At 35.1% G+C, this 26319-nt stretch overlaps 1 protein-coding gene across 1 annotated transcript; it reads right to left on the bottom strand.

Moving 5' to 3' along the window:
* SEM1 (SEM1 26S proteasome subunit) lies at nucleotides 1–26280 on the bottom strand. The gene is made up of 3 exons (XM_059395734.1): nucleotides 26097–26280; nucleotides 6532–6625; nucleotides 1–210 (listed from the first exon to the last, which is right to left on the bottom strand). Exons 1-3 carry the CDS (start codon nucleotides 26170–26172, stop codon nucleotides 168–170), a joined length of 213 nt encoding a protein of 70 aa, XP_059251717.1. The 5' UTR covers nucleotides 26173–26280; the 3' UTR covers nucleotides 1–167.
* Between the last annotated feature and the right edge of the window lie 39 nt (nucleotides 26281–26319).

Below are 26319 nucleotides of genomic sequence, written 5' to 3'. Positions count from 1 at the left end.
TTAGATCAAAACATTTATTTTTTTGTGTGTTACAAAAACAAAAATAAATCCCAGCAGGTAATGAAATAAACTTTTTTTTTTTTTTTTTAAAGTGTCCCATCCTGGGTTCTCTGACTTAGAATTTAGTACAGTTCAAGTTTAGGTTGCTTCAACACTTCTTCTGGATGCTATGAGGTCTCCATCTTATAACCATGTTTCTCTAGTTCAGCTCTATAATAAAACACAAAAGAAGAACAACATCACTGGACATTCTTTATGATAAATTAAAGAAACAATGTTTTTAGAAATAAAATTAATTAAACAATGAGCTAAGCCTAGGCACAAATATAAAACACTACCAATTAGCTTCTACTTTACACCCTTAAAAGAAATCTGTGCAAGAAGGAAGCTGAATGTGAATAAATATTAATGCTAATAAAATTCTGCTTTCCCATAAGTAAACCTAATTTTATATTCCTTAATTTTCTAATAAATCGATTTAAGGAAAAGATGAGATAGATTAACTACTATCTTCCAAACATCTTTGAAATACCATACAAATGTCCTGTTCCTAATATTTAAAGAAATTTTAAGAATTATCAACCATAAGGCTAAGAACACAAGACATCTGGTATCAAATTTTTAGGAATTTTATAATCCTAGTAGGTATTACTGCTATTTACACATAAAGAATAAACAGACTGCTTTCCATATTGACATATATCTACTGCTCTAACCCAGACAAAACTTATTAAATTTAAAAGTACATGGGACTTATTCTGCATTAACTTTATGTAGACAAAACATATATAATAAGTTATAAAATACTAAACAAGATTTTACTTAAAAAAATTTTAAAAGTGTATTAAAGACCTCAAAAATTTACAAATATATACAAATATATATTGTAAATATGCAACATAAATTTAATTTATATTTTATATAAATATAGATATTTTATAATTTAAGTAATTTATTCAACCTGAACTTTCAGTCGTCCTTATATACTGCAACTTTTCACCTGCTTTGCATAAAACAGATGCACAAAAAAGTTTAGCTCTATAGTCAATTTCAGCTAAACTACTACTCCAAGTATGATCGGTAACTTCTCTGACACAATCCAATTTTATAGAAGTTTATAACAAAATTATTTCAGGGCCAAAGTATGATAAAACACTGTATAAATGGGGCGCCTGGGTGGCTCAGTGGGTTAAGCCGCTGCCTTCGGCTCAGGTCATGATCTCAGGTCCTGGGATCGAGTCCCACATCGGGCTCTCTGGTAGGCAGGGAGCCTGCTTCCTCCTCTCTCTCTGCCTGCCTCTCTGCCTACTTGTGATCTCTCTCTGTCAAATAAATAAATAAAATCTTAAACAAAACAAAACAAAACACTGTATAAATGTAAAGTATGATTAATGTGCCCCATGCCATTATATCTAGTAAGATAAATTGACATTTGTTCTCAAGTATAATTTAGCTTGGACACTATCATACTCTCCAATGTAAACACAACACAAAAAAAACACATGTAGGAATGATGTATATTTACTATTCATTTACCCAAATGTCACTAAAATATTTACAGTTACTTATAATACAAACATGGATCTAAAGTCCATGAATAATATTAAATCCAGAGATTATTCAGAAAAAACATTTTTATCTTCTGCTCAGGTGTAGAGAATAGTATGGGCCAGTGGTAAATCACCCCTTTAGAAGTCAAAAGATCAGCCCAGGTTTCTGCTCCTTCCTTTGCTAAATTTAACCAAAATGCTCCCTTTGCCCCCCCACCCCATCCCCTTCCAGGAGATTAAAAGATTTTATCTGTTCTTCATGTTTTCTACTTAAAAAGGAAATAATTTTTAAAGTTTCTTAACAGTCTTCTGCCGTCTTTAACAGAATCAATGTGGATTATTCAAATTCTCTTATTCTACAACAACAAAAATCCTGGAAAGTCAGCCTACAATTTAGTTAACAGGTACACCAAATCTGTCCAGGTTTGCATCTGCCTTCCTGAAAGGAGGTAGTGACTAATTACATTTGTAAATTATTAACACATACAAAGGAGAATATGATATGCTTCTCTATTTTTAAAGATGAAAAGGTTTTTTGCTAGAATTTAAGACATATAAAAAATCAAAAGGAAAAACAAATCAAGGTACTAAGTACAAAGCACAAAATTATACAATCTAATCTATACAATCTAACGGAGATGAGAAAGAAATCCAGCACAACTGGAACAGGATCACAAGACACATATAGTGACTACACACTATTTGAAACAAAAACAGCACCTTTCCTTTATCAACAAAAACAGAAAGACAAATAGCCACTGGTAGGTTTGAGAACTCTCTTATTATCCAAGAAACTATACTGCTATAGGACAGTGGCTATATTTGACATGGAAATCAGAACAATATTGGCTTCTTGGATTTTTTTTATGTAACATGTGATGCAAGGTCAGGAAAACTAATCCCACCCATTTCTACTGAATGTGTCTCTAAATAACTCCAAGAAGAACTAAGAGTCATTGTTTTTGCTGCTTCTGATTATTTGTTTCTCTATGACTTTTATTTACTTGGAGATACAGGTGACCTTTTTCTTTCTCCTTCTACTTGTTATAGGTATTTACAGTGAAAGAGAAAAACATGGAAAGCAGAAGGCTAAGACATGTAGCTAATAAAAGGCAGATTCAGAGTTGGAACCCAGGGAATCACAGTGACTCTAGAAAATGTATTGCCTCTCCAAAGCTAGGGATTAGAACCTATTTACAATATCAGAACACAGTAAAATATGTTCTTTATTATGGCTTAAAATATCACATTAAGGACCTCCAGATATTTTACAAAGACTAAGAAGAACATCTTTGCAGAGCTAGTTAATCAGGACAACTTTTTTAAAGCAAAGATAAAAATATTATCTGACACTACAATGTCCAATACCGGAATCACATATGGCTATTTATTAAAATTAAGTAAGATGAAAAATTCAGTTCATCAGCTGCACTAGCTACATTTCAATGTGCTCAAGAGCCACATGTGACTGGTGGCTTCTGTACTGGATAGGGCAGCTTACAAAACATTTCTATCAATATAAGAAGTTCTATTTTATAGTGCTGATGAGATGTATCAACCCACATGTGGAAAAAAAACCTCATGATTCAAACAGGAAAATAAAAAGAAAAATCTTATTCACTAATAAATCTTATTCACTAATAAAGGTATCAAAACTTATACTCTTATAGAAATCCACAAACATAAAGGCAGAACAAAAGAGAACATAAGAATTGTGTAAGTGTATTATAAAAACAACAGGACACAAATAATATATGAATAATGCTCTACTTCCAAGCTAGAAAAAAGGTAAGATGCAGTAGTGGCAAGAAATCCAATTATCAATGTATTTACTACTAAAAGTCTCCTGGTAAGATCATTGTACATAATAACGCCTTTTTAAAAAATCATTTATTTATTTATTTATTTTGAGAGCACGCACACATGAGCAGGGGGAGTCCCAGGCAGAGGGAGAGTGGAGAACCTGAATGTGGGGCTCAATCCCAGGACCCTGGGATCATAACCTGAGCCAAAGGCTGACACAACCGACTGAGCCACCCAGGTGACCCAGTATTTAATAATGTCTTAGTTTAATTTTTTATGAGAAAAGTGCTATTTTCTGACTCTGAAAGATAAAAAAGGAAAACATTTTGAAGAAATTTATGAATAGCAAAGGAAGAAAACTCATTCAGCTCCAACCTGAAAAGTTTTAAGATAACAGAAAAGAAAACAAATGATAATGATAAGAACTCCGAATGGGGATCAACAGAGCCGGAAGGCCTGAAAATATTCTAAGAGTATAATGTGATTCTAGTGAGGGAAGAAAGAGAGGGATGCCTACTAAAAGAAATAATGAAAAAAGAAGAAAAGAAAAAAAGAAAAAGAAAAGAAAAGAAAAGGTAGCAGGGTGTTCTCTGATGTTGCTCAGTTTTAAAATATGAACCAAAAATTAATGCAAAAAGTGGCAAGAACTTATGCACACAGAATTTAACCCCAGAATGGATTGAGAGCTATAGAAAGAACAAAAAAGGTGAGAGCCATATATGAATAAAAAGAAATGAGAACAGATCCAATGCTTGGAAGAGATGTAATATTAACAGACTCAGAGAAAAAGCAGAATTATTGTTCAACAGTGTTGTTCCTATCTTGTTCATAAAACTGCAATAGGAAAAACATAATTAATACAAAATTGAAAACTAAGACAGTTTAGATAACTCTAAACTGAATTAAAGCAGCTTAAAATCTCTAGGCTCTGAATAATTACATCTCAGCGTACTGAAAGAATGAAAAGACACAGTCAAAAAAGAGTCAGCCATTTTGAGAAATCATGGAGAATTGTAAAAGTACCAGAATAAAAGGGAAAGGTAAATTGTGCTATTTCCAAAAAGGGGAAAAAGGTGATAGATAAAATTGCTATTAGTCTCCAGCAAAATCCTAAAATATCTTTAGAATGTAGGGTTTTTGAGCCCGTGAAAAATGCAGTGTAGAACAAAAGGTACTGCATCATTAAATTTTTTATAAAACATCTCTCTTTTTGAATAAATGTACTAGACTAGAAAATTAGAAGTCTGCAGTAGAACTGCTAGATCTTGATTTGAGCAAAGCATGACAGTTTACTTAGATAACTCTGTGGCCAAGATAGCTACTATGGATTGAATCAAAATAAAATTGGGGAGGTAAGAATTATCTCTACAACAAATGGTACTGGTATAACAAAAGAATGAAGTTGGACTCATTTCAAACCATGTACAAAAATTAATTTAATTTTTTTTTTAAAGATTTTGTTTATTTATTTGACAGACAGATTACATGTAGGCAGAGAGGCAGGCAGAGAGAGAGAAGGAAGCAGGCTCCCTGCTGAGCAGAGAGCCTGATGCGGGGCTCGATCCCAGGACCCTGAGATCATGACCTGAGCCGAAGGCACAGGCTTAACCCACTGAGCCACCCAGGCGCCCCCCAAAATTAATTTTAAACGGATCTTAGACCTAATGTAAGAACTAAAATTCTAAAACTGTTAGAAGAAAATATGTGGATAAATTTTCCTTGAATTTGGCAATAAATTCTTAAAAAGTAGATAAACTGGACTTCATCTGAATTAAAAACTTATGTACAGAGAACACTATGAGGAAAATGAAAAGAGAAATGAGCAGAATGAGAGAAAATAACTGTAAGTAATAGGTCTGATAAGGGCTTAGTACTCAGAATATATAAAGAACTCTGACAACTCAACAACAAAAAGAATATCAACCCAACTTAAAAATGGGCAGAGGACTTAACTAGATTATTTTTCAAAAGAAGATATACAAATTGACAACAAATACACGAAAAAAGGCTCTTCATTAGTCATTTGGGAAATGCAAATCAAAACCACAGTGAGATACCAATCCACACCACTAGGATGGTTAAAATAAAAAAATAAAGTTTTGATGAGAATGTGGACAATTTAGGACCTTCATACACTATTGGTAGTAATGTAAAATTGTGCAGCTGCTGTGGAAAACAATCTGGCAGTTCCTCAAAAAGTTAAAGAGAATTATGATACGACCCAGAAATTCCACTCCTAGGATTATATCCCCCAAAGCTGGAAATAGATATTCAAACAAAAACTTGTTCATGAATACTCATAGTAACACAGTTCACAGTAGTCAAAAGCTGGAAACAAACCAAACGTCCATCAACTGATGAATGGATAAACAAACTGTGGCATATCATACAATGAAATATTATTCAGCCATTAAAAGAAACAAAGTACTAATACATGCTGTGGCATGAATGAAAGGTGAGAACATTATGCTAACTGTAAGAAACTAGACACACAAGATCACTTATTGTATGATTCTGTTTTTATGACTTATCTAAAACAGGCAAATCTATAGACAGGAAATTAGTAGTTGCCAGGGGCCAGGAAAAGAAGAATGCAGAGTGACTGCTTAACAGGTATGGTGTTTCCTTTTGGAGTGATAGAAATACTTTGGAATTACATAGAGATGATAGCTGCAGAACAGTGTGAATATACAAAATGCCACTGAATTATACACTAAATGATTAGTTTTATGATATATGAATTTTACTTCAATCAATCATATTAGGTAAATTTGCACATGAATATGAAAAAGTACACTCCCATCACCCCAATCTCCTTTCCAGTTTGAGAATCACCAATCTTTTGGTCCTGGCATTCTGGTTCTAATTTCTGCGGAGTTATTCAACATTGGTAGAAAATTAATGTTGACAGAATTAAACCCACAAAAATAAAAAACAGCAAATATGCTTCTATTTAACTACCTTTGTAAGGAAACTAGAAAGAATAAAAGTTCTATGCAATTACACAAAGTATTCATGTTCAGAAACACAGATGAAGGTAGTAGATTTTCCTTTTCGTAATTCAAAAATGTATTTCAAAGATTAATGATCTTTTAAAGAGGTCAATCATCATATGTAAATTACATATTCCATCTTTACAATTAATACTAAGCTATATAAAATCTGACTTAAAACTCACCGTAACTGATTGGAGAAGTCATCCTCTACATTGTCATCATCCCAATTATCCTCCCAGACATGTGCATCTTCATCTTCATCTAAACCAGCCCAGTCTAAAAACAGAAACATATGCTGTCTAAATACTTCTCACATGTTATTTCCATAAATACAGAAACTTCAGAAAGTTTGCCACTTAAGACACAATTCAAAACATCTAATACCATATCTATAAGAAATGGTAACCCTCCTCCTTAAATCTCAATTTATGCTGTTGTGTTCTCTCAATTCTTGAATTTGCAGAAAATCTAAAGCAGAAGTTAATACAAAAAAAATTCTATTTGCCATGAAAATGTATTGTAATTTCAAGAGGATATTTACTTTCCTGATTTTTACCTTGGGCTAATTTTTATAAGGTCTATTTCACAAACTTCTAAAATACAGCACCAAGGATGTGAAAGTAAACTGAGGAGAAACTGCTAAACATAAAAAATGATAACTCATACATAAAAAATGGACCAAATTACAAGCATCACTAACATTTGCCTATCAACAATAGAAAATTTTTAAAGGGAGGACAAACATAGATATGTACAAAGAGGAATGCTACCATTTTTAGTTTTCTCAATTTCCTTTTTTGCTTTCTTCCCTTTTGATGATGGGGAGAGGGGTTAAATTTTAGCTTTTGTTTACAATACTCAGAAAACCTATGAAACTAACATCTCCTTCCCTACTACCTCAGACATTCGCATTATCATTTCTTACCTATATAATGGCAATATTCTTCTATCAGGCTCTTCTTGCTTCTACTCTCTTGATCCTGATAAAAATCTAGCCTCCTGGGTTATAATGTCATTATATATTCTTCTTCTTTTTTTTTTAAATGTCATCAAACCATCCCAGAAGAGAGTTTATGCATACTCTGTTGTCCTATTTAAGATGCACTGCCTGCTATAATCTTGACATAGCTTTATTACAAAAAATTGTATGATTTTGCATAATGTATTTGTTTTAAAACAAGTATTTTAATTATTTAAATTTAAATCCACTGGGATGATTCACTCATGTTAGTCATGCAGCTTCAAGTACCCTCTTATACACATTTCCCCCTTGTAAAAAATAACAGTGAAGAGCAATTCACAAAATTTTCCTTTTTATTCAGTTCTAACTTTACTTCACATTTTGAAATTGCTTAAAATTTTCTAGTCATCAAACATATGCTGCTCCTCATTTCTTTGACTTTCTGCCATCTTTTGAACCTATTAGTTGGCCTGACATCTACTTAATTAAAATACCTTAATTAGTTAAAATACCATTCCCCAATAAAAGGAACAATAGATCCCTGAAGAAATGGCTAATACCAGATCTGGAATAAGGAAGTTAACAGGTAAGTTTGGGATTCCTTTTTGTAAACATGTCAGAAGGTACTAAAACTGGGTTAAAGTTGTTTCTACTGGCCAAATCTGGAGCAACTTTAGAATCACAAAGAATGACATACTGAATTAAATGAAAAACCCATGAGTCCATAGCAGTATTTTGGGGGATGGGTTATTGGGAAGGGGATGCTCTTTACAATTCCCAGGTACATAAATGGAGAAAGAATGACAGAATTAGAAAATCACCACTTTGTAACCCTCAGTACAATTCAGGCAAGGATCAGCAACGGATACTAAAACTATTGAGTGAAAAATAGCTGAAACTACACAAGATTATGTACTTACTAAATGAGGGGAAAATTGGAACGATCTGGAAATCACAACCTTAACCGATGATTACACTTAACATCACCAATAAATTTTGACAACTTGACATGTATCTTTTGATGTAATTCAGTGAGAAATAAATATCATCTATGTAGATTTCATTAAAAAATGCTGGCCTTTAATCTAATCATGAAGGAAATACCAGGCAAATCCAGAATGTGAAATTCTTTATAACTGGTACCTTCAAATAAGTTAATGTGATAAAAAACAAACAAACAAACAAAAAAGAACAAAAAAAAAAAAAAAAAAAGAAGGGGCTGTACTGGATGGGGGAAAAGGGATGAGACATTTTCTACAACAGTTGGTAAAATCTGGATATGGACTCTGTATCTGGATGACAATGAATTAATGTTAAGTTTCTTAAACATGACTGTAAAACTGTTTTAGAGGAACATGTCCCCCACTAAAACATGTATGCTAAAATATGTAAGAGTTGTGTCATTTTGTCAAAAGTTTATTCGCAGGTGGTTCTCAAATATATTTGATATATATGATACAAGTAAAGTAAACAGGGCAAAATACTAGCAACTGATAATCCTTAGGTATTTGTTGCCTTTTTTTAACTGACACACAACTGACATATAACATTGCATTAGTTTCAGGTATAAATATAATGATTCAATAATTGTATATTTTGCAAAATGATAACCACAGTAAGTATAGTTACACCCATCACCATACATAGTTACAAAATTTTTTGTGATGAGTAATTTTGAGAGATTTACTCTCTTAGCAACTTTTGAATATGCAATACAGTATTATTAAACTATAGTCACCATGCTATATGCAGTAAATTCCCACGACTTATTTATTTTGTAACTGGAAGTTTGTACCTTTTGACCCCTCACCCATTTTGCTCAGCCCCACCTTGTCTTTTTTAATATTTTTCTATAGGGTTGAAAGTTTCAAAATTAAATGGTGGGAAAAATAGTTTAAAAAAAAATCACTTTGGGGGCACCTGGGTGGCTCAGTGGGTTAAGCCTCTGCCTTCAGCTCAGGTCGTGGTCCCAGGGTCCTTGGATCAAGCCCCACATCGGGCTCTGTGCACAGTGGGGAGCCTGCTTCCCCCTCTTTCTCTGCCTACTTGTGATCTCTCTCTGTGTCAAATAACAGAAAGAAAAAAAAAATGACTTTGGAAATCAACTCTGGAAGCCTTCCCTATGCCCATCTCCTCCTCCTTACCCTCGGGGATTAGGACCCCTCTTTTGTGTCTATCTCTATTACGGCAATTACATACTGTACAACCATAATGATCAGTTTATATGTCTATGTCCATTACTGGAGTCCTTAACAATAACTTTGTGTTATTTACCTTTGTATTCTTTTTTTAAAATTTTTTTTTTAAAGATTTTATTTATTTACTTGACAGAGATCACAAGTAGGCAAAGAGACAGGAAGAGAGAGAGAGGAAGAAGCAGGCTCCCCGCTGAGCAGAGAGCCCGATGCAATGCGGGGCTCGATCCCAGGACCCTGAGATCATGACCTGAGCTGAAGGCAGAGGCTTAACCCACTGTCTGCCCAGACACCCCTACCTTTGTATTCTTAAACTACAAACAGTACCTAGCATCATGCACAACAAATGGCTATGAAAAATAAAACTCTAAACCAGACCTTGTATATTGTTGTATAACCCCCTTCCTACCCAAAACAGTTATACTCTCTCTTAAGTATGTCTTAGCCTAAGTTTCACTTTAGTAATTAATTATTAGAGACATGGCTAAGAACATTTCAACTTGAAAAGAAAAATAATAAAACGTATGATTTAGGTTTTTCTTGTACATATAAATTAAAATCTATTCAACAATTTTTGTTGAATTTTGTAATATACCCATATTACTCATTATGTTATATACCTAACAAAAATTTTTGAATGCAATACATGTCATCATCATGATTTAAGAATAGAAGAAAGTACGTCTATTTATCTGGTCCCCCAAGACAGGACCAGATAAAACTTAGGAGGCATCGTAACTACTCTTTCTCCTTCCACTATCACAATCACTCATTATGACGCTTCCATTTCAACTCCCAATTATCTCCAGAATAAGTCTCCCCTTCCCTATTCTTACTGCCACTTATTAATTTAGGGTTATTCCCTTCATAAATAATACTGTAGTCTTCTTTCTGTCCCCTCCTCCCCAGTGGTACACAGTTTATACCATTCCACCACCAATGCCTAAAATGCAACTGCCATCTCTGTCCATTACTAATTCAAAACCTACAGGTTGGAACCACATTTTATTAAATCTGCAACTCTGATATGATTAGTTGAGTGCTGGGCACACCACAGACACTCAATAAAACACTGGGTAAATGGACTATATTTCTCAAGTGCCCTCTGTGTGGTCAATCTCAAGAAAACAGAGGCCAGTGTGATCTCAGTAAAGCCAAGAGCATCTATTTCAACACAGAAGAGATCAATAAGCTCCTGTATTACGAACTGGTAATGTAAAATTCTCAATTATACTTTGAGAATGTCTTTGAGAATAGTGATAACTTCATCCAATGCTCCCCAAGGAAAAATCATGGGGGAAACTTAAGACCCTAGTGCCTGAAAACATGAAAAAGTTTCCTTAGGCAATTTAATTCAGATTGTTAAGAAGCTCAGTTAAATGTATACCCAACGTTAGGGCACCTGGCTAGCTCAGTTGGTAGAACATGTGATTTTTTAAAGAAATTTTATTTATTTATTTGCGAGATAGAGCAAGAAAGATCATAAGCAGGGGGAGTGGCAGAAGGAGAAGCAGACTTCCTGCTGAGGAGGGAGCTCGATGACATCCCAGCACGCTAAGGTCATGACCTGAGCCAAAGCAGACACTTAACCCACTGAGCTACCCAGGCACCCCAGAGCATGCAATTCTTGATCTCTGAGTTCAAACTCCATCATGGGTGCAGAGCTTACTTAAAACACACACACACAGGGGCGCCTGGGTGGCTCAGTGGGTTAAAGTCTCTGCCTTCAGCTCAGGTCATGATCCCAGGGTCCTGGGATCGAGCCCCGCATCGGGCTCTCTGCTCAGTGGGGAGCCTGCTTCCTCCTCTCTCTCTGCCTGCTTGTGATCTCTCTCTGCCAAATAGATAAATAAAATCTTAACCTCCCCACAAACACATACACACACACACACACACACACACAAACGATGTATACCCATCTTTAATTATTGGATATAGGGCAATGAATGTATATTAATAAAAGTTCTCAATAATCAAAAGTATTTTTACACAAATAAATTTTCTTGTACCTCTTAGCTTATTATTCTCAAGCAGAGAATACTATAATTATCTAAATTCAAATCCTAACTATTCTCTGAGGTCCTTAACAACAATAATACTTAACAGCAGTATTAATTATATCTCAATTGACTGGGCTAGAAATAGCCTTACATTTCCTATAGTACCTTGCAACTCAAACTGAAAATTTTTATTCTGTTTGTGAAACTAACTATATTTTATCATGAGTAGATTAAGACGTTAAAAAAAATTGGGGAACCACATTAAAGGAGCCTGTGGAAGTGTGATTGGAAAGCTACTGCAACCCATTTTTATTTTTACTTTTTAAAAGATTTTATTCATCTATTTGAGAGAAAAAGAGTGCACACGAGCAAGGAAAGGGGCTGAAGGAGAAGCAGACTCCCGCTGAGCAGGGAGCCTGATGTAGGACTTAATCCTAGGACCCTGGAATCGTGACCTGAGCTCAAGGCAGATGCTTAACCAACTGAGCCACCAAGGCACCCAACCCATTTTTACACACACACACACACGCACTCCCAAAGCTAAAATAAACTGAGAGAAAAAACATTTTGCACCTTTATAGACCAGAAAAGTGACTTAGTTAAGAGTTAATCATCAGGTACTGGGATAAAATAGTATTGTTAATTCCCATATTGCCATTGCAATCAATAATAAACTGTTCATTATATACGTCATAATATTATGAATAAACTTTTTATTCTTCTAAGAGGAAAATCTCAGAAAGTAAGGTATTCTAAGGGAAATATAAAGGGGCAGAAACTGCAATGTTAAGTACATGAGAGGAACATTAAGTAAAGGTGGTACTGGGTGTAGCTCAGATAAAATTTTAAATTAAAAAGGAGCCTCATTTTAAACAGTAGATATATCTCTCTACAATACTGAATGATTTTCATTTTAAAATTAAAACTAAATAAAGCACTTCAAATGATCTCAAATTTAACTTTCATAGAAATATGTATTCTTGTATGTTGAACTTGTATTGGGACAACTAAATTCATAATTCATTTTATGGCAAGTGAACACTGACTATATGCATTCATCCACATCCTCTCCAGTCTTACTATAACCTATAGTTCCATAACTACCTAATAGTATTAATGGACAGTCTAGGATTTTATGATTCTTGTGTTGTGCTAATTGCATACACTAAGGCTTTCCAGTATAAAAAATCCACATAAAACTAACTATACCATTACACTGCAATGTAGCAAGATATGGCTCTACACTTCAAGTTTTTTTTATAAAATGTCTAAGATGAAGTACTGTTTAAAATCAGAATTTTAGAGAAACTCTTGGAAATCACAGCACATCATACCCCCCTTCATTTGAAAACCACCGCCATTACCACTACAATAAAACAAAGAAGGTAAATATTGTTTACAAGAAAATATTTAACTTTTTCTATCAATATTTCAAAATCCTAGACTTTAAACATTGATATTTGTATTGAGCCAAGAAACAGGAATTGCTAAATTAAGTGTTTATTTTACTGATACTTTAAACATTCTTCATAAAGATATCTAATGGGGTATAATATTCCACAAAATAATCTGAAAATATTAAGACTAAATAATATGTTCTTGAGTAAAGGTGGTGATATAACTAAGTAACAACTGAACTGTTTTAAAGTTCTAAGACACAAAGTCTCTTACCAGCCCACAATACTTCTAATTAACATAACCAAGTTATTTCTATTTATACTACTCCCTAATAAACAATAATGTGTCAAAAGATTTGTTAGAAATATAAAATAAAAGAATATTTATTTCACATTTCTCTGCTAATCTTGTAGGCCTACCCTTTCAAGAAGAGTAAAAACATAGTTTTCCCCCTGCCCCAGGAACTTTTAATCTTACTATGACTTGATTCAAAATGCTGATTTCAGTACTGTTATTATTTGATGTCATTCAAATGTCTTCAAGCTGGCTTTTAACTCAAGAATTTTTAACTAAAGAGACTAAAAAAACAAAAACAAAACAAAACAAAACAAAACACAAAATCAAATTGTTAATACCTATCCAACTTCCTCAGACAATCACCAATAAGAAACAACAGATTCAATAACTTGTTTTATAGAAGCTCCCAATTCTTAACTCTACATAGGATAGAAAAAGTCAAAATTCTTACCATGAAAGACACTAGTTTGAACAGTGTCTTAAAAACTTAGAGTGGTACAAGGTTGGGTTTAAAAAGTTGAATTCTGGGATGCATGGGTGGCTCAGTTAAGTGTCTCCCTTCAGCTCAGATCATGATCCGAAGGTCCTGGGATTGAGAGCCCCATATAACAACACTCCCTGCTCAGCAGGGACCCGGCTTCTCCCTTTCTCACTACTCTGTGCTTGTGTTCCTCTCTCACTATCTCTGTCATAAATAAAATCTTAAAAAAAAAAAAAAAAAAAAAAGAAGAGGTGAATTCTGATGATAATTTAGCATACAGATAAAGTATCTCTCCCTCCTTTAAAAACCATCTTGTGCTATTTTAATGGCAAGGACAGGAAAAAGAAGGTAAAAATAAAGTTAAAAAAAAAAAAAAAGGAAAGCAGCTCATGAGGGTTGGGCACGACAGTACAGTGAGCAAAATTTTTGGTAGAATACACACAAAAAAATTCATAATGATAGTTCTGTATTTCTTTAGTAGTATTATACAGTACTTTATAATTTTGATACTATTGAGTATACAGATATACAAATTTAGAAAAGCTGGTTAAATTATTCACAAATCATCATACGAAATTCAATGTATTAATCTTTAACCTTAATGCCTTATCTTAGGAGTAAGACACACTGAACTCTGTATGAAGTGAACTATCCTTCCAATTATCACAGGTGAAGAATCCAATATATAATCTTTTGAATTACAACTTATTAAGCACTTTAAACTATTTAACAAAAGCACCAATGAAGATATATGTGTTCATTCACACTGACAAATGGGAATCCATAATCTATTTTAGGTGGAAACTTTAAAGATTTTATTAACAAATGTACTGAATATATTATGTAAAAAGTTTAAGTTATAAGGTAAAATAATACCCAAGTATTATTTCCAAACACTTATAAATCCTCCATACTGTACATATGTTACATTATTTATAAATTGCAATATATGTATACTCATACTAAGTGAATGTGTAAATTAAAAAGCAATGATGTTGTAATCTCCGGTATCTGGCATTTCTTGCAATATATCCCTGATTTGTGTTTTAATTTTCAACTATAACTCTAAACTGATAACTATGCAATTTTATTTAATCACTCCTTTTTAAAGGCTTAAACCCAAATATAGGGCAAAATAATAAAATGAAACAAAGGATACCTGATTCATGTCTAATGCTTTCCTTCAATACATAGCTGACTTTATAAAGTATATACTTTATCTTTAACACTAAGTGCATTGCCAGGATTGTGATTAATCATTTAAATAACCACAGCTGTGTTTACTTCAGTGTGCAGGCCTCCAGATGTGTACTGGTTAAAAAAAAAAAAATTAAAAAAAAAACATATTTTAAGAAGAATTGGAAGTAACCAGTAACAGATGCCTGATACATAAGTTTCTAGGAATTCTAGAAAATTATTTAAGACTTTCCCCCAGATATGGCTTTGTTCACATCTGCCAGTGAGAATTATATCTGTGACTAGCCTTAAGTTTCACAAATCTGAACCATCAAAGATCCTACATACTTCTTCTAAGTATCACCTTGAAATTTAAGTATGGGAAAGGGAATTCTCTCAACTTAGTATTTTGAAATTACTCTCCCCACTCTCCAATACACATTTCAAAATTTCCCTAAAAGTATAAAGTATACTATTTGAAGAAAAGCGAAAAAGAAATTCTCGTTATATTAAATAGGGTTGCAAATGCCTTATTCTATACCAATGTGTAGGAGCATCAAATTTTCATTTAATCCTTAAAACTAAAGCTACCCTCAGTATAAACAAACTAATCTTCAACAAAGTGTCTTCAAATAAAAATTGAGCATTTATATGCAGAACATTATATGAAGAAAAAGATTTTTAAAAACATATGGAAGTTTGAAAAATTCTTAATCGTATACTTACCATCACAGTAGAGTATACAGAGAACTACCTACCATCATAGGTACGTGAAAGAGAACAGCAACAGTTACAAAACCATCATTCTGCTCATGAATTCAACAATGAAGACACCCTAAATCTAGTCATTTTGAGATGAATATACATGTCCCTGCTTAAACTGTATAAAATAGATTAAAACAAAAATTTAAGTTTTACAGGTTATCATGATACAAAAACAACTATACCCTAGAGATCTAATGTTTATTCAATAGCTAAAAAATCAGTACCTAGCACAGCACCATATTATTACTGCATTTTCTCCAATAAGGACCAAAAATGTCAGTGAGGAACTTTAGACCAACCAACCAAATGCAAGTCATAAATGATGTTGCTACCAGACTACTGGTAAGCTTTCAGTTATTTGTGGTCAGCAGTCTGAAAGAGGCTCAAAATAAGCTAAATAATCATTTATAATTTTTCATATATTTTAAAAGAAGGAAATTCAAACACAATTCCTTTCATCGATAATTTAAAAATACATGCCTCTGGGAGAATGGTTCCACAATAAAGTCATGCTGACTTTGCTTCTCTTTATTAGCGCTTAGTTTTTCTCTGTACTTTTATAAAACTGCCGAAAGCCATTACTCTCATTTTTTGCAAGGCCTCATGCCCACACTTGTCGCAATTCCCTCATTCTGATCCTCCATATGAATGAGTTAAGATGTGAACCCCAGCACCTGTCTTCTACTAGACATGCAAGTGCAAAATCACAACCTCCAATTTCTTATTCCCAACAGTCCTTATCAAACCAGTTGCCAAAGCTCACTTGTTATTCTTGTGTCACTCTCTTCACTTCTTTCCTACTAACAACCTTTCTCAGGCCCTTAATCCTCAGTCAAGCTATTTCAACATTTTGCTAATCAGTTTCCCTGACTCAGTCTCTTTTCTATCTTTCCAAATTAATTTAGCTGAGTTGATCTTAAACTACCTACAGCTTAAAGGAGGCCCACACATATCAAACAAACAAACAAACAAAAAATCTACTTCTCATGTATCTAAAGGATAAAGTCCAAACTGGACTTTTGGTTTAAAATTTTACAATATTAGGCTCCAAACTACCTGCATTTACAACCACTATTTCATAGTCAAATAAAACACAAGTATTATTTTTTCACCTCCAGGTATCTACTCTTTTCCCGTTCTTTTGGAAACCCTTGTTCTACACTTCTGTCTTTCGAAAGCTTTGTTCAAATGTTGCTATCTCAGCTTGTACAGAACTGGGAATGATTTCCCCTTCTTTTCAACTTCTGTTAGTTACACTTTACTACCAGCTGTTTAATTCCCTGCCCTCCCTATCCCAGCCCCCACCACTGGAAGGAAACTCAATGAAATCTTACCCAGAAGCCCAATAGATAAAGATAAGCAAAAGCAAAATTGCTCTGATTTAATTGGGAGTATTGAGGGAAGGACTTCGAGTTCCACTCCCAAGATATGCACCTCCAAAATACTAAAAATCTCAAGCTTACTATGAAAATCACTGTGCCCTGACTCCATGGTATTTCTAAGTTCAAAGGTAAGTTATCACCTAAGGAGTCAAATTTGCCTCAGTAGAGCATCTAGTTAACTATGACTTGGTAAATTACCAAATTTTGCAGAGCCCCAAGCATAAAACCTTTATAAATCTGCTATGTGAATTAAGTGAGACCATGTATCTAAAGCACTTACTATTGATAAATGGCAGCTAACATCATTCTCTCTGCACCATTCACTACCACATTTATAGGAAGCACTCAACAAATACATATTGAATGAATAAATCACTTATTATGCACCAATCACCTCACAGGAAGTTGTGGAGTAAGGAAAGTAAGAAGGAAAACATGTTCCAGAATAAAGACAATACTATTTCTACCAAACATTACATGTATACAACACAGGAAAAAAATGTATTTGGTGAACTTTTAATACTTCAGAAGAGTTTAAATTTAGTCTTTGAAACTTTTATTTTCTCCTCAATGTTTTCAACAATTCATCACATCTTTCACTGAGTGATGTTTAACAACAATCCAGTAATAATGTTAAATACTGAAGTTGCAATTGCTTACTGCTAGTTTATTCTATAGGATCAGTGAAACAGCTAATCCAAATAGTTTTTCGAAGTAATTTTTACTGTTTAATATCCTGGAGTACGCCTCTCACTAAATCCTCCCAAGCACATACATATATACGTGTGTGTGTGTGTGTGTGTGTGTGTGTGTGTAGCACTATATATATATATATATATATATATATATATATGTGTGTGTGTGTGTGTGTGTGTGTGTGTATTTTTTTTTAAGAATTTTTAAAAGATTTTATTTGTCAGACAGAGCGAGCAAAAAGCAGGGAGAACAGCAGGCAAAGGGAGAAGCAAGCTCCCCACTGAGCAGGGGGCCCAATGTGGGACTCAATCCTAGAACCTGGAATCATGACCTTAGCTGAAGGCAGACACTTAACCCACTGAGCCACCTAGGTGTCCCCAAGCACCAGTATCTTGATTTTTTTGTTTTCTTAACTTCACTGTATTTCTTTATACCTCCTGCACATCTGTATGCATCCTTAAACAACTGTTTGCTATTATTTTATGTATCTTTATATTTTATATGAATACACTATTTTTAGAGCACTTTTGGAAATTAATTTAAAAGTTTTCAATACTAGAAAACTAATCAATTTTTAAATAACCAACGAAGTCAAGCTTTATTTTGGATATTCCTAAAATTACAAATAAAATATCTGTCAATTCAAATTCTAAGTAAATACCAAATATCCAAAATCCAACTCCCTAAGGAGACTGGAGGGAAGAAAAGGGAACTAACATTTATTGAGTACCATTTTGTATGAAACTCTGTGCTATGCCATTTCATATGTATCATTGTTATGTGTGTGTCCTTCTCCATCTCAAAACAGTTACGTTGAAGCCCTAACCCCAATGTAATGGTATCCGGAGATGGGGTCTTTGGAAGGTAATTAAGATTGTGTAAGGTCATGAGGGTGGAGTCCTCAAGATGTGATTACTGCCATTACAGGAAGAGACACCAAACAGCTCACTCTTTCTCTCTTCACCGTGAGGACACAATAAGAAGGCAGCAGTCTGCAAGCCAGAGAGTTCTCACCAGTCACTGAATCAGCCAACACCTCGATCTTGGACTTTCCAGCCCCCAGAATGCTGAGAAAATAAACTTCCATTGTTTAAGTCACTCAATCTACAGTATTTTGCTATGGCCCCTCGATGGTAACAGCTGGGGTGCTTGGGTGGCTCAATCCACTAAGTATCTGCCTTTGGTTCAGGTCATGATCCCAGGGTCCTGGAATCCAGCCCTGCATAGGGCTCCTTGCTCAGCTGGGAGTCTGTTTCTCCCTCTCCCTGCGACTCCCCCTGGTTGTGTGCAGGCATGCTCTCTCTCTCAAATAAATAAATAAACTCTTAAAAAAAAAAAAAAAAAGACAGTAAAAATTCAAGGAAAAAATAACAGTCAATCTCACTTAATTCAATCCCAAAATCAAAATGATGACATTTCATTTTTCATCCATCAGGTTCACAAGGACTAAAATGCTAAATATGGACAATAGGCAACCTTATGAGGGAAAAAGTAAACTGTGATAGAAATTTTAATTGGTATAGCCATTCTCAAAGGCAATTTAAGGCTCTATGTCAAAATTCAAAATGCACCTGGTAGCAAATGAGGTGGCAGAGCCAAGAGGGCATTCCTACAGAGGCAGAACATAGAGTGAACACGGAGAAGTAGTCATGCGGTGCTTTAGCGAGGAGAGGAGAGGGTGGTCTGGCAAAGAATGTTGAAGCCCTAGCGACATAAGGAAGGTAACTGTGGGTGGAGGGATCAACAAAGATTGGCTAGGGAGCAGGATGACCAAACAGACAATATATTTAAGACAGTGAAAGCCAGATTTCTCCCTGTTAGGGAAGGGAGATACAAATATGGAAAGAAAATGAGCTAGAATGAACCCCGTAGTGCTGAACTGTAACTGGAGACACTGTGTGAACTTATGTTTTATATATACACACATACAAATACAAGTGTATAAATTTATGCACACATTTGTGTACTTCATTCCTTCCACTGAGAGGGTCCCCAAAGCAACTAGCACAGCTGGAGTTGAGATCCTGCTTTCTGAATATTATTCTCCACTAAAAGAAATGCTCCTTGGAGAAAGAGCTGATTCAAGGATTTGAGCAGGGAAAGAACAAGAATAACTTGGAATATCTTTTTGTGTCAGAATGCTTGGAAACGCACAATTGACGGCGAAATGTCAAAAAGGTCAAAGGTATGACAGGGCTCCCCATGTTCAAATATAGGACAATCTGAGGATCAAAATAAATAATAGCACCATATTATAAACCCTTAAATGATAATCCGAGTCTGTATGGATATAAATAACCAAATTAATAAACTGAAAGTTTGATAATGAGTGGAATTTAGTATTTCCATAGTTTCACAAAATGCCTATTAATTACAAAGGGAAAATGAGTAATCTAATTTTGGAAGAGCCTCATAGAAAATACCTTAATAAAGTGATTGAGGTGAACTTCTTCAGTAATACAACAAATGTGAATCATATTCTATCTGATAGGATGTAATGAGAACACCAAATCGCAACTATGATATTCCTGATAACCAAGGTGTAGAACCTGAATTGAATCAGGTGAAAACATCAGAGAAATTCAAGTAAGGAACATCCTACAAAATAACTGGTCTGTAAACTTCAAAAGTGTCAAAATCATGAAAGTCAAAGACAAAGTGAGAATTGCTCTAGAATGAAAAATACTATATATAATATGGTCCTCTGTATTTTTTAAAAATATATATATAAACACACACAATATATACATAAATTTTGGAAAGATGCTAAAAAAAACTAGTTAACAGTGGCTATCCCTGGTGTATGGCGAATGATTTGGGGGAAAGGCAAGTAAATGCTTTTACTTTTTACTTTATGCCCTTTTATAGGTTTAAATTTTTGCTATAAGCAGCTACTTGTACAATTATCATATGCGTAATACTATAAAAGCATTTTAAAGAAATTAAGTAACTAACATGAACTGATAAGCTACAAGTTGATGAGAAATGGATTCTGAAACTAGGTCTGATCTTAGATTCATTGTGCTTTTTCTACCCCAGGGTTCAAAAACTTTCTTCTTGCATATAATTACCATGAATGGACATGCAACAAGCACTCTGCCATTCATCATATTTATTTTTTATTTTTAGTAACACAATTTCTTCATTTCTTGCCACCACCACGTAACTAATTTAAATGTGTGATAGTGTTATGTATGTGTCCACTATATTACATTTAATAACTGAAAATAGCAGAGTCCTCTGAGCATTAGTTAACTAATATATGACACATTATCAGTTGTATCTATCCTTATATTTATAATTTTCAGGAATCCCATTGATGATTTAGTCCAATTGGTATCCAATCAATGTAAATATTTCTCCATGACATTTTTCACTGGACAATTCTTATGCAATACTGGTCTATACAAAACAAGCATTTAAAATCCTTGGCCTCTACCCCTAAATGTCATTACTTCACATTTGCATCTGTCAGGTAAATGTGATGTCTAAAAATACTTCCCTGGATAAGAACCACTGTAAGATGTCTTACTTTGTTAGGTGAGAGTAGCTCAGTTATTCCAGAGGGAACCACAAGCTTGTTTATTGTCTGCCTCAACAGACAGATTTCCATCAGTATCAGTCTCTTACCCAGCAATTTTTCAAGGAAAGTTGGAAGGCAGGTAGTACACTGCTCTTGAATTCATCAGATAACAAAGCAGTTTCACTGATCATAGAAAAATTATAGAATACTTAATATAATAGAATTCTCTTGTAAATATCATTACTTCTGGAGGCAAACTCAGTTTCCTTTTAAATATTCTAAAAAGTTTTCCCCTAAAAAAACAAACAAACAAACAAACAAACAAACCCAAAAAAACCCCTCTCAATTCTGGCACAGAAAGAAGAGATTAAAAGAACCAAAAGGCCCACTTGTTCTTTCCACTCTTCTTTTCTCACCCACTTCTGATTGTCAGAGGAAGGTGATTAATGAAAATATTTTAAGTATCCTTTTAATATCTCTCTGATGAAAATTTTTTTGACATTTGAAATAAATTATAAAGTATTTCAGTTTTAGACCCTGCTCTAGTAATTACCAACTTAGCCATACGAGCTTGACAAGTTTTATCTTCTCTAGATTTTAAGTTGCTTCCCAGTTCTAACCATGCCAAAGCCTCCAAAATTAATTATAATCAATCACACAAATTATGTTGAGTGTCCTCCGAACAAAGCCTATTCTCAGTTTAAATAGCCAAAAAGCTGCAGAGCGCATTTCACAAAGATCCTAAACATGATTTTTAAACAGTTCTTTTTTTTTTTTTTAAGATTTTATTTATCCTTTTGACAGAGATCACAAGCAGGCAGAGAGAGAGAGGGGAAAGCAGGCTCCCTGCCGAGCAGAGAGCCCGATGTGGGGCTTGATCCCAGGACCCCTGGACCATGACCTGAGCCCAAGGCAGAGGCTTTAATCCAATGAGCCACCCAGGTGCTCCTAAACAGTTCTTAATGACCAGATTATATACCCATCAGTTAGAGTAACTGTAAGGAACTGCCAATGTAACACAGATCCACAGACTAAACAACAAGTTTTTAAAAAGAAGCATTTGTTTCTCTGGACCTTCAGAGAATCACCCCTCCCACCACCAGTATACCTCACACTGAAGAACTATTCAAAAGAAACAAAGAGGCTCCATAAAAACACATTACCGTAGCTTCCGTTTTAAAACAGAAATTCCCCTTCCTTAAAATGACTGAATGACATCCTACCAAACAAGTTCTTATCTGGGATGAGATGTAGCAACAACATTCCCCCAAAAGATGGATAATCCATTACTCAAACCAGGGATACCAAACTTCAGTAATGGTATTCATGCAGCAGTCTCTTGTAACTGCGAGCTACCCTACACAATGGGTATCCCCCATCACCCACTTTCTGGAGCAATGAGGCAACAAGGCCTGTGAAAATCAGACCTCCTACAGATAGAAAAGAGGATTATAGCCCATTTTATGTTGTATCTGTTACTGTGTCTGACAATGGCACATTTACTATAAAGACAACCACAAGAAAGAGAATCTCCAAAGAAAGCAGAGAACCTGGAAAATAATTCAGGTCATAATCACTGAACTGAAAATTCAAATACTAAAAAATTCAAAATGGGCCATTTAGTTATTCTCCAACTATAAAGTGCATACAAATTTTTAAAGGATCTTGGTAAAGTCCACACTAATTCAGTAGGCCTAGGTTGAGAAACTGCATTTCTAATAAGCTGCCAGTTAATGCCAAAACTGCTGGTCTATGGATCACAATGAACAGCAATGAAGACTGAAACATGACTTGGCCATAAAAAAATGAACAAAAACCATATAGTTTCAAAAGGGAAATAATTCAGTAATTCCTTGGTGATATTTTCCCAGGTTTTTTCTCTTAGTTTTTTTTTTTTTTTATAAGAGCAGTTTTTATTAGTAAAGATTTATTGGTTTCACCTATTGGGCTAATTTTGTACCCACCAAAATCTTAATTCAAATTAACATGAAAGGAAAACCTGTCTAAATTATGAACCACAGAAGAAACACAGAAACCTAAGCAAAACAATGGCATTTCAAAGTTATTTCTTACTCTAAATGGAAATATTCCTAAATGAATTGGGTTTTACACATTCAAACCTGAAGACAACAAATATCCTATAAAGACCAGTTAAGTGCTGAGTTACTTAATTTTAATAAACTGGTTGATCTCAACAGGCTCTTGTCTTAAAAATAAATAAATAAATAAATAAGTAGAATTCTCAGGGTATCTGGATGGCTCCATCAGTTAATCAACTGACTCTCAGGTCATGATCTTAGGACCGTGAGATCAAGACCTGTATCAGGCTCTGTGCTGGGCATAGAGCCTGCTTAAAATTCTCTCTCCCTAAGATCCTCCTTCCTAAAAAACATTCTCTGCTTTTTCTCTTAACTTTAATGAATTCTTTACTATATAACTACCAAGACTTTGAACAAATTGCTCCTCACAACATAAACTTCGAATAAGAACAAACTACATATTCTGCAAAAAGCTGCTGAAATCAAAGTTGCTGAGAAAAATCATGTGTATCATTAGGTACTCAGTTATCTCTAGAACTCTCTAAGCAGTCAATTCTCAACTACTTACTTTTTTTTTTTTTAAAGATTTTATTTATTTATTTGTCAGAGAGAGAGAGAGAAGCACAAGCAGGCAGAGTGGCAGGCAAAGGCAGAGAGAGAAGCATGCTCCCTGCTGAGCAAGGAGCCCAAAGCAGGACTCGATCTCAGGACCCTGGGATCATGACTTGAGCTACCCAGGTGTCCCTCACCTACTTACTTTAAAATGCAAGTTTATTCATTAAACGAGCATTTATTTATTTATTTATTTTTAAAGATTTTATTTACTTGACAGATAGACACACAGTGAGAGACAGAACACTAGCAGGAGTGGGAAAGGGAGAAGCAGGCTTCCCGCTGAGCAGAGAGCCTGATGTAGGACTTGATCCCAGCGTCCTGGGATCATGACCTGAGCCGAAGGCAGAGGCTTAATGACTGAGCCACCCAGGTGCTCCTCAACAAGCATTTATTTACCACTTACTATGTGTCAGGCACTTTGTTAAATGTTAAAAATAAAGCTTGTGTTGGGGAGTCACACAGACCTTTCAGATCCTGGTTTTACTACTTAATGGCAAGCTTTTGAAATCTAAGCATGGATTTCCTCACAGCTGTAGTGACAGTTATACTATAAAATGTAAACAAAGTGTCTACCATTGCACCTTGTATGTGATAAACAATGGGTAAAAGCTATATGAAATATGAAGTCTGAGTAAAAAGTTGATCCTGCCCTCAATAAGCCAGTTCTCTACTGAAGAGCTCAGTATTAGATTACAAACCAACTTGACAGTGAGGTAAAGGAAACATGTCTGGGGGGCCTGGGTAGCTCAGTGGGTTAAGCATCTATCTACCTTCAGCTTAGGTCATGATCCTGGGGTCCTGGGTCCTAGGATCCAAACCTGCTCCAGCTCCCTGTTCAGCCGGGAGTGTGCTTCTCTGTCTTCACTCTGTCCCTCCCCCACCCCCACTTGTGCGGTCTCTCTCAAATAAATAAATAAATAAAATCTTACTTTAAAAAAAAAGAGAGAGAGAGAAAACATGTCTGGACAGATAAATCACTACCAAAACAACAACAACAACAAAACAATCCTCTCAATACATAATGAATCCCATAACTGAAATGTGCTTTCGGTTAGTGTAGGGGTCCTATGAACACTAATGTCTTCTTCCACTAAGCAAAATAACAGAGTACACCATAAATAAGAAGAAAAAATGTTCAAGCTATGTGGTTTTTTTATGCACAATAGGATCACAATGGGGTAGACACCTTAGGACAATTTTAGCGAAGTTGTAATTGCTTAACATAACAGATAGGTACACTATTAATCACAATTCTCTTCCTACCACCTTCAGAAAGGCTACCAATAGCAGCCTTTATTTACAAGAACAAATATTTACCCTACACATAACAAATAATAAAGGAAGTCATTCTGGAAACCTACCTGGAAACAACAATTAATAAATTTTGGTCTTTATTTATAAAAAGATAAACAGAAACAGTACATCATTCCTAGAAGGTATCCATCATTTCTAGCCAGCTATATGACATTCGACAAACTTTCTTAATAGTTCCAAACTTCAATTTTTTTTTTATCTGAAAAATGGTAATACCGGTACCTAGTTGCTAGAATTGTTAAAATGAACACAAGCAAAACACTTAGACAAGTAATTACTCGATAAATATTAGCTATTTGCTATCACTTACAATGAGAAAACTACTCTTGGTAACCATGAAACTAATAAAAATATAAAGCTTTAGGATTCTGTTAGTTTGAAGTGATCAAAAATGAGAAACAAGGATAAGGTAAGAACGTGTCATTACCCACCAACACCTGAGCCTACTTCAGCGGCTTCATTTGTGAGGTCCTAAAAGTAAGCAATACTGGCCTAACCAGGTACAGCAATTGAATTCTGGGTGGTTTAAGGACAAAGGAACGCTGCTACACGACAAGAAAGTAAAGAAAAAAGAGATATATGTAGATATGAACGAGGTGACGGGTTAGGAAAAAAAAAAAAAAAAGACCAACCATCCCGGACTCGGAGCTAGAGGCTCGGGTCACCATGGCTCCTCCCAATGAGGAAGCAGAAGGCATTCAGCCTCACTAGCGAGGCCCACCCAGACACGCCGAACCCAAAGCCGGTCGCATTGAAGGTCGCGCGTGCAGAGCCTCGAGAGCCGGCCGCAGGGGTCTGGACTTCCCGCCGGCGCCCCCGGGCCGAGCCCAAGCAACCGCGCCGACTCTACCCGGAGGCCTGAGTCACCGCCCGCGCGCCCCAGAGGCCGGGGCCCAGCCGGTTACCTTCGGCAGGGAACTCCTCGAACTCGTCGTCCTCCTCCAAAAGACCCAAATCCACCGGCTGCTTTTTCTCTGACATGACGATGCTCTGCGCCAAAAACCTCTCAGGCCAAGAGGAAAGTTGGAACTCTCACTTTTCCTCACCGAAGCCGCCAACGCCGAGGCGCCTCTGAGGCCGGCTCTACCATCGAGACGCGGTAGAAGAGCCACGGGAGCAGCGCAAGGA

This window comes from Mustela nigripes, chromosome 4, assembly GCF_022355385.1.
Source record: "Mustela nigripes isolate SB6536 chromosome 4, MUSNIG.SB6536, whole genome shotgun sequence".
Classification (NCBI taxonomy): Eukaryota; Metazoa; Chordata; class Mammalia; order Carnivora; family Mustelidae; genus Mustela; species Mustela nigripes.
The sequence above is the reverse complement of the archived record's forward strand: the minus strand, read 5'-3'. Positions and strand labels throughout refer to the sequence as shown.

Coding starts and splice junctions, on each gene's coding strand:
- SEM1 (XM_059395734.1), bottom strand. CDS start 26,172: ATGTCAGAGAAAAAGCAGCCGGTGGATTTGGGTCTTTTGGAGGAGGAC. Junction 6,626..26,096: donor CGAGGAGTTCCCTGCCGAAG/GTAACCGGCTGG, acceptor TTCTGTTTTTAG/ACTGGGCTGGTTTAGATGAA. Junction 211..6,531: donor GACTTCTCCAATCAGTTACG/GTGAGTTTTAAG, acceptor GTTTTATTATAG/AGCTGAACTAGAGAAACATG.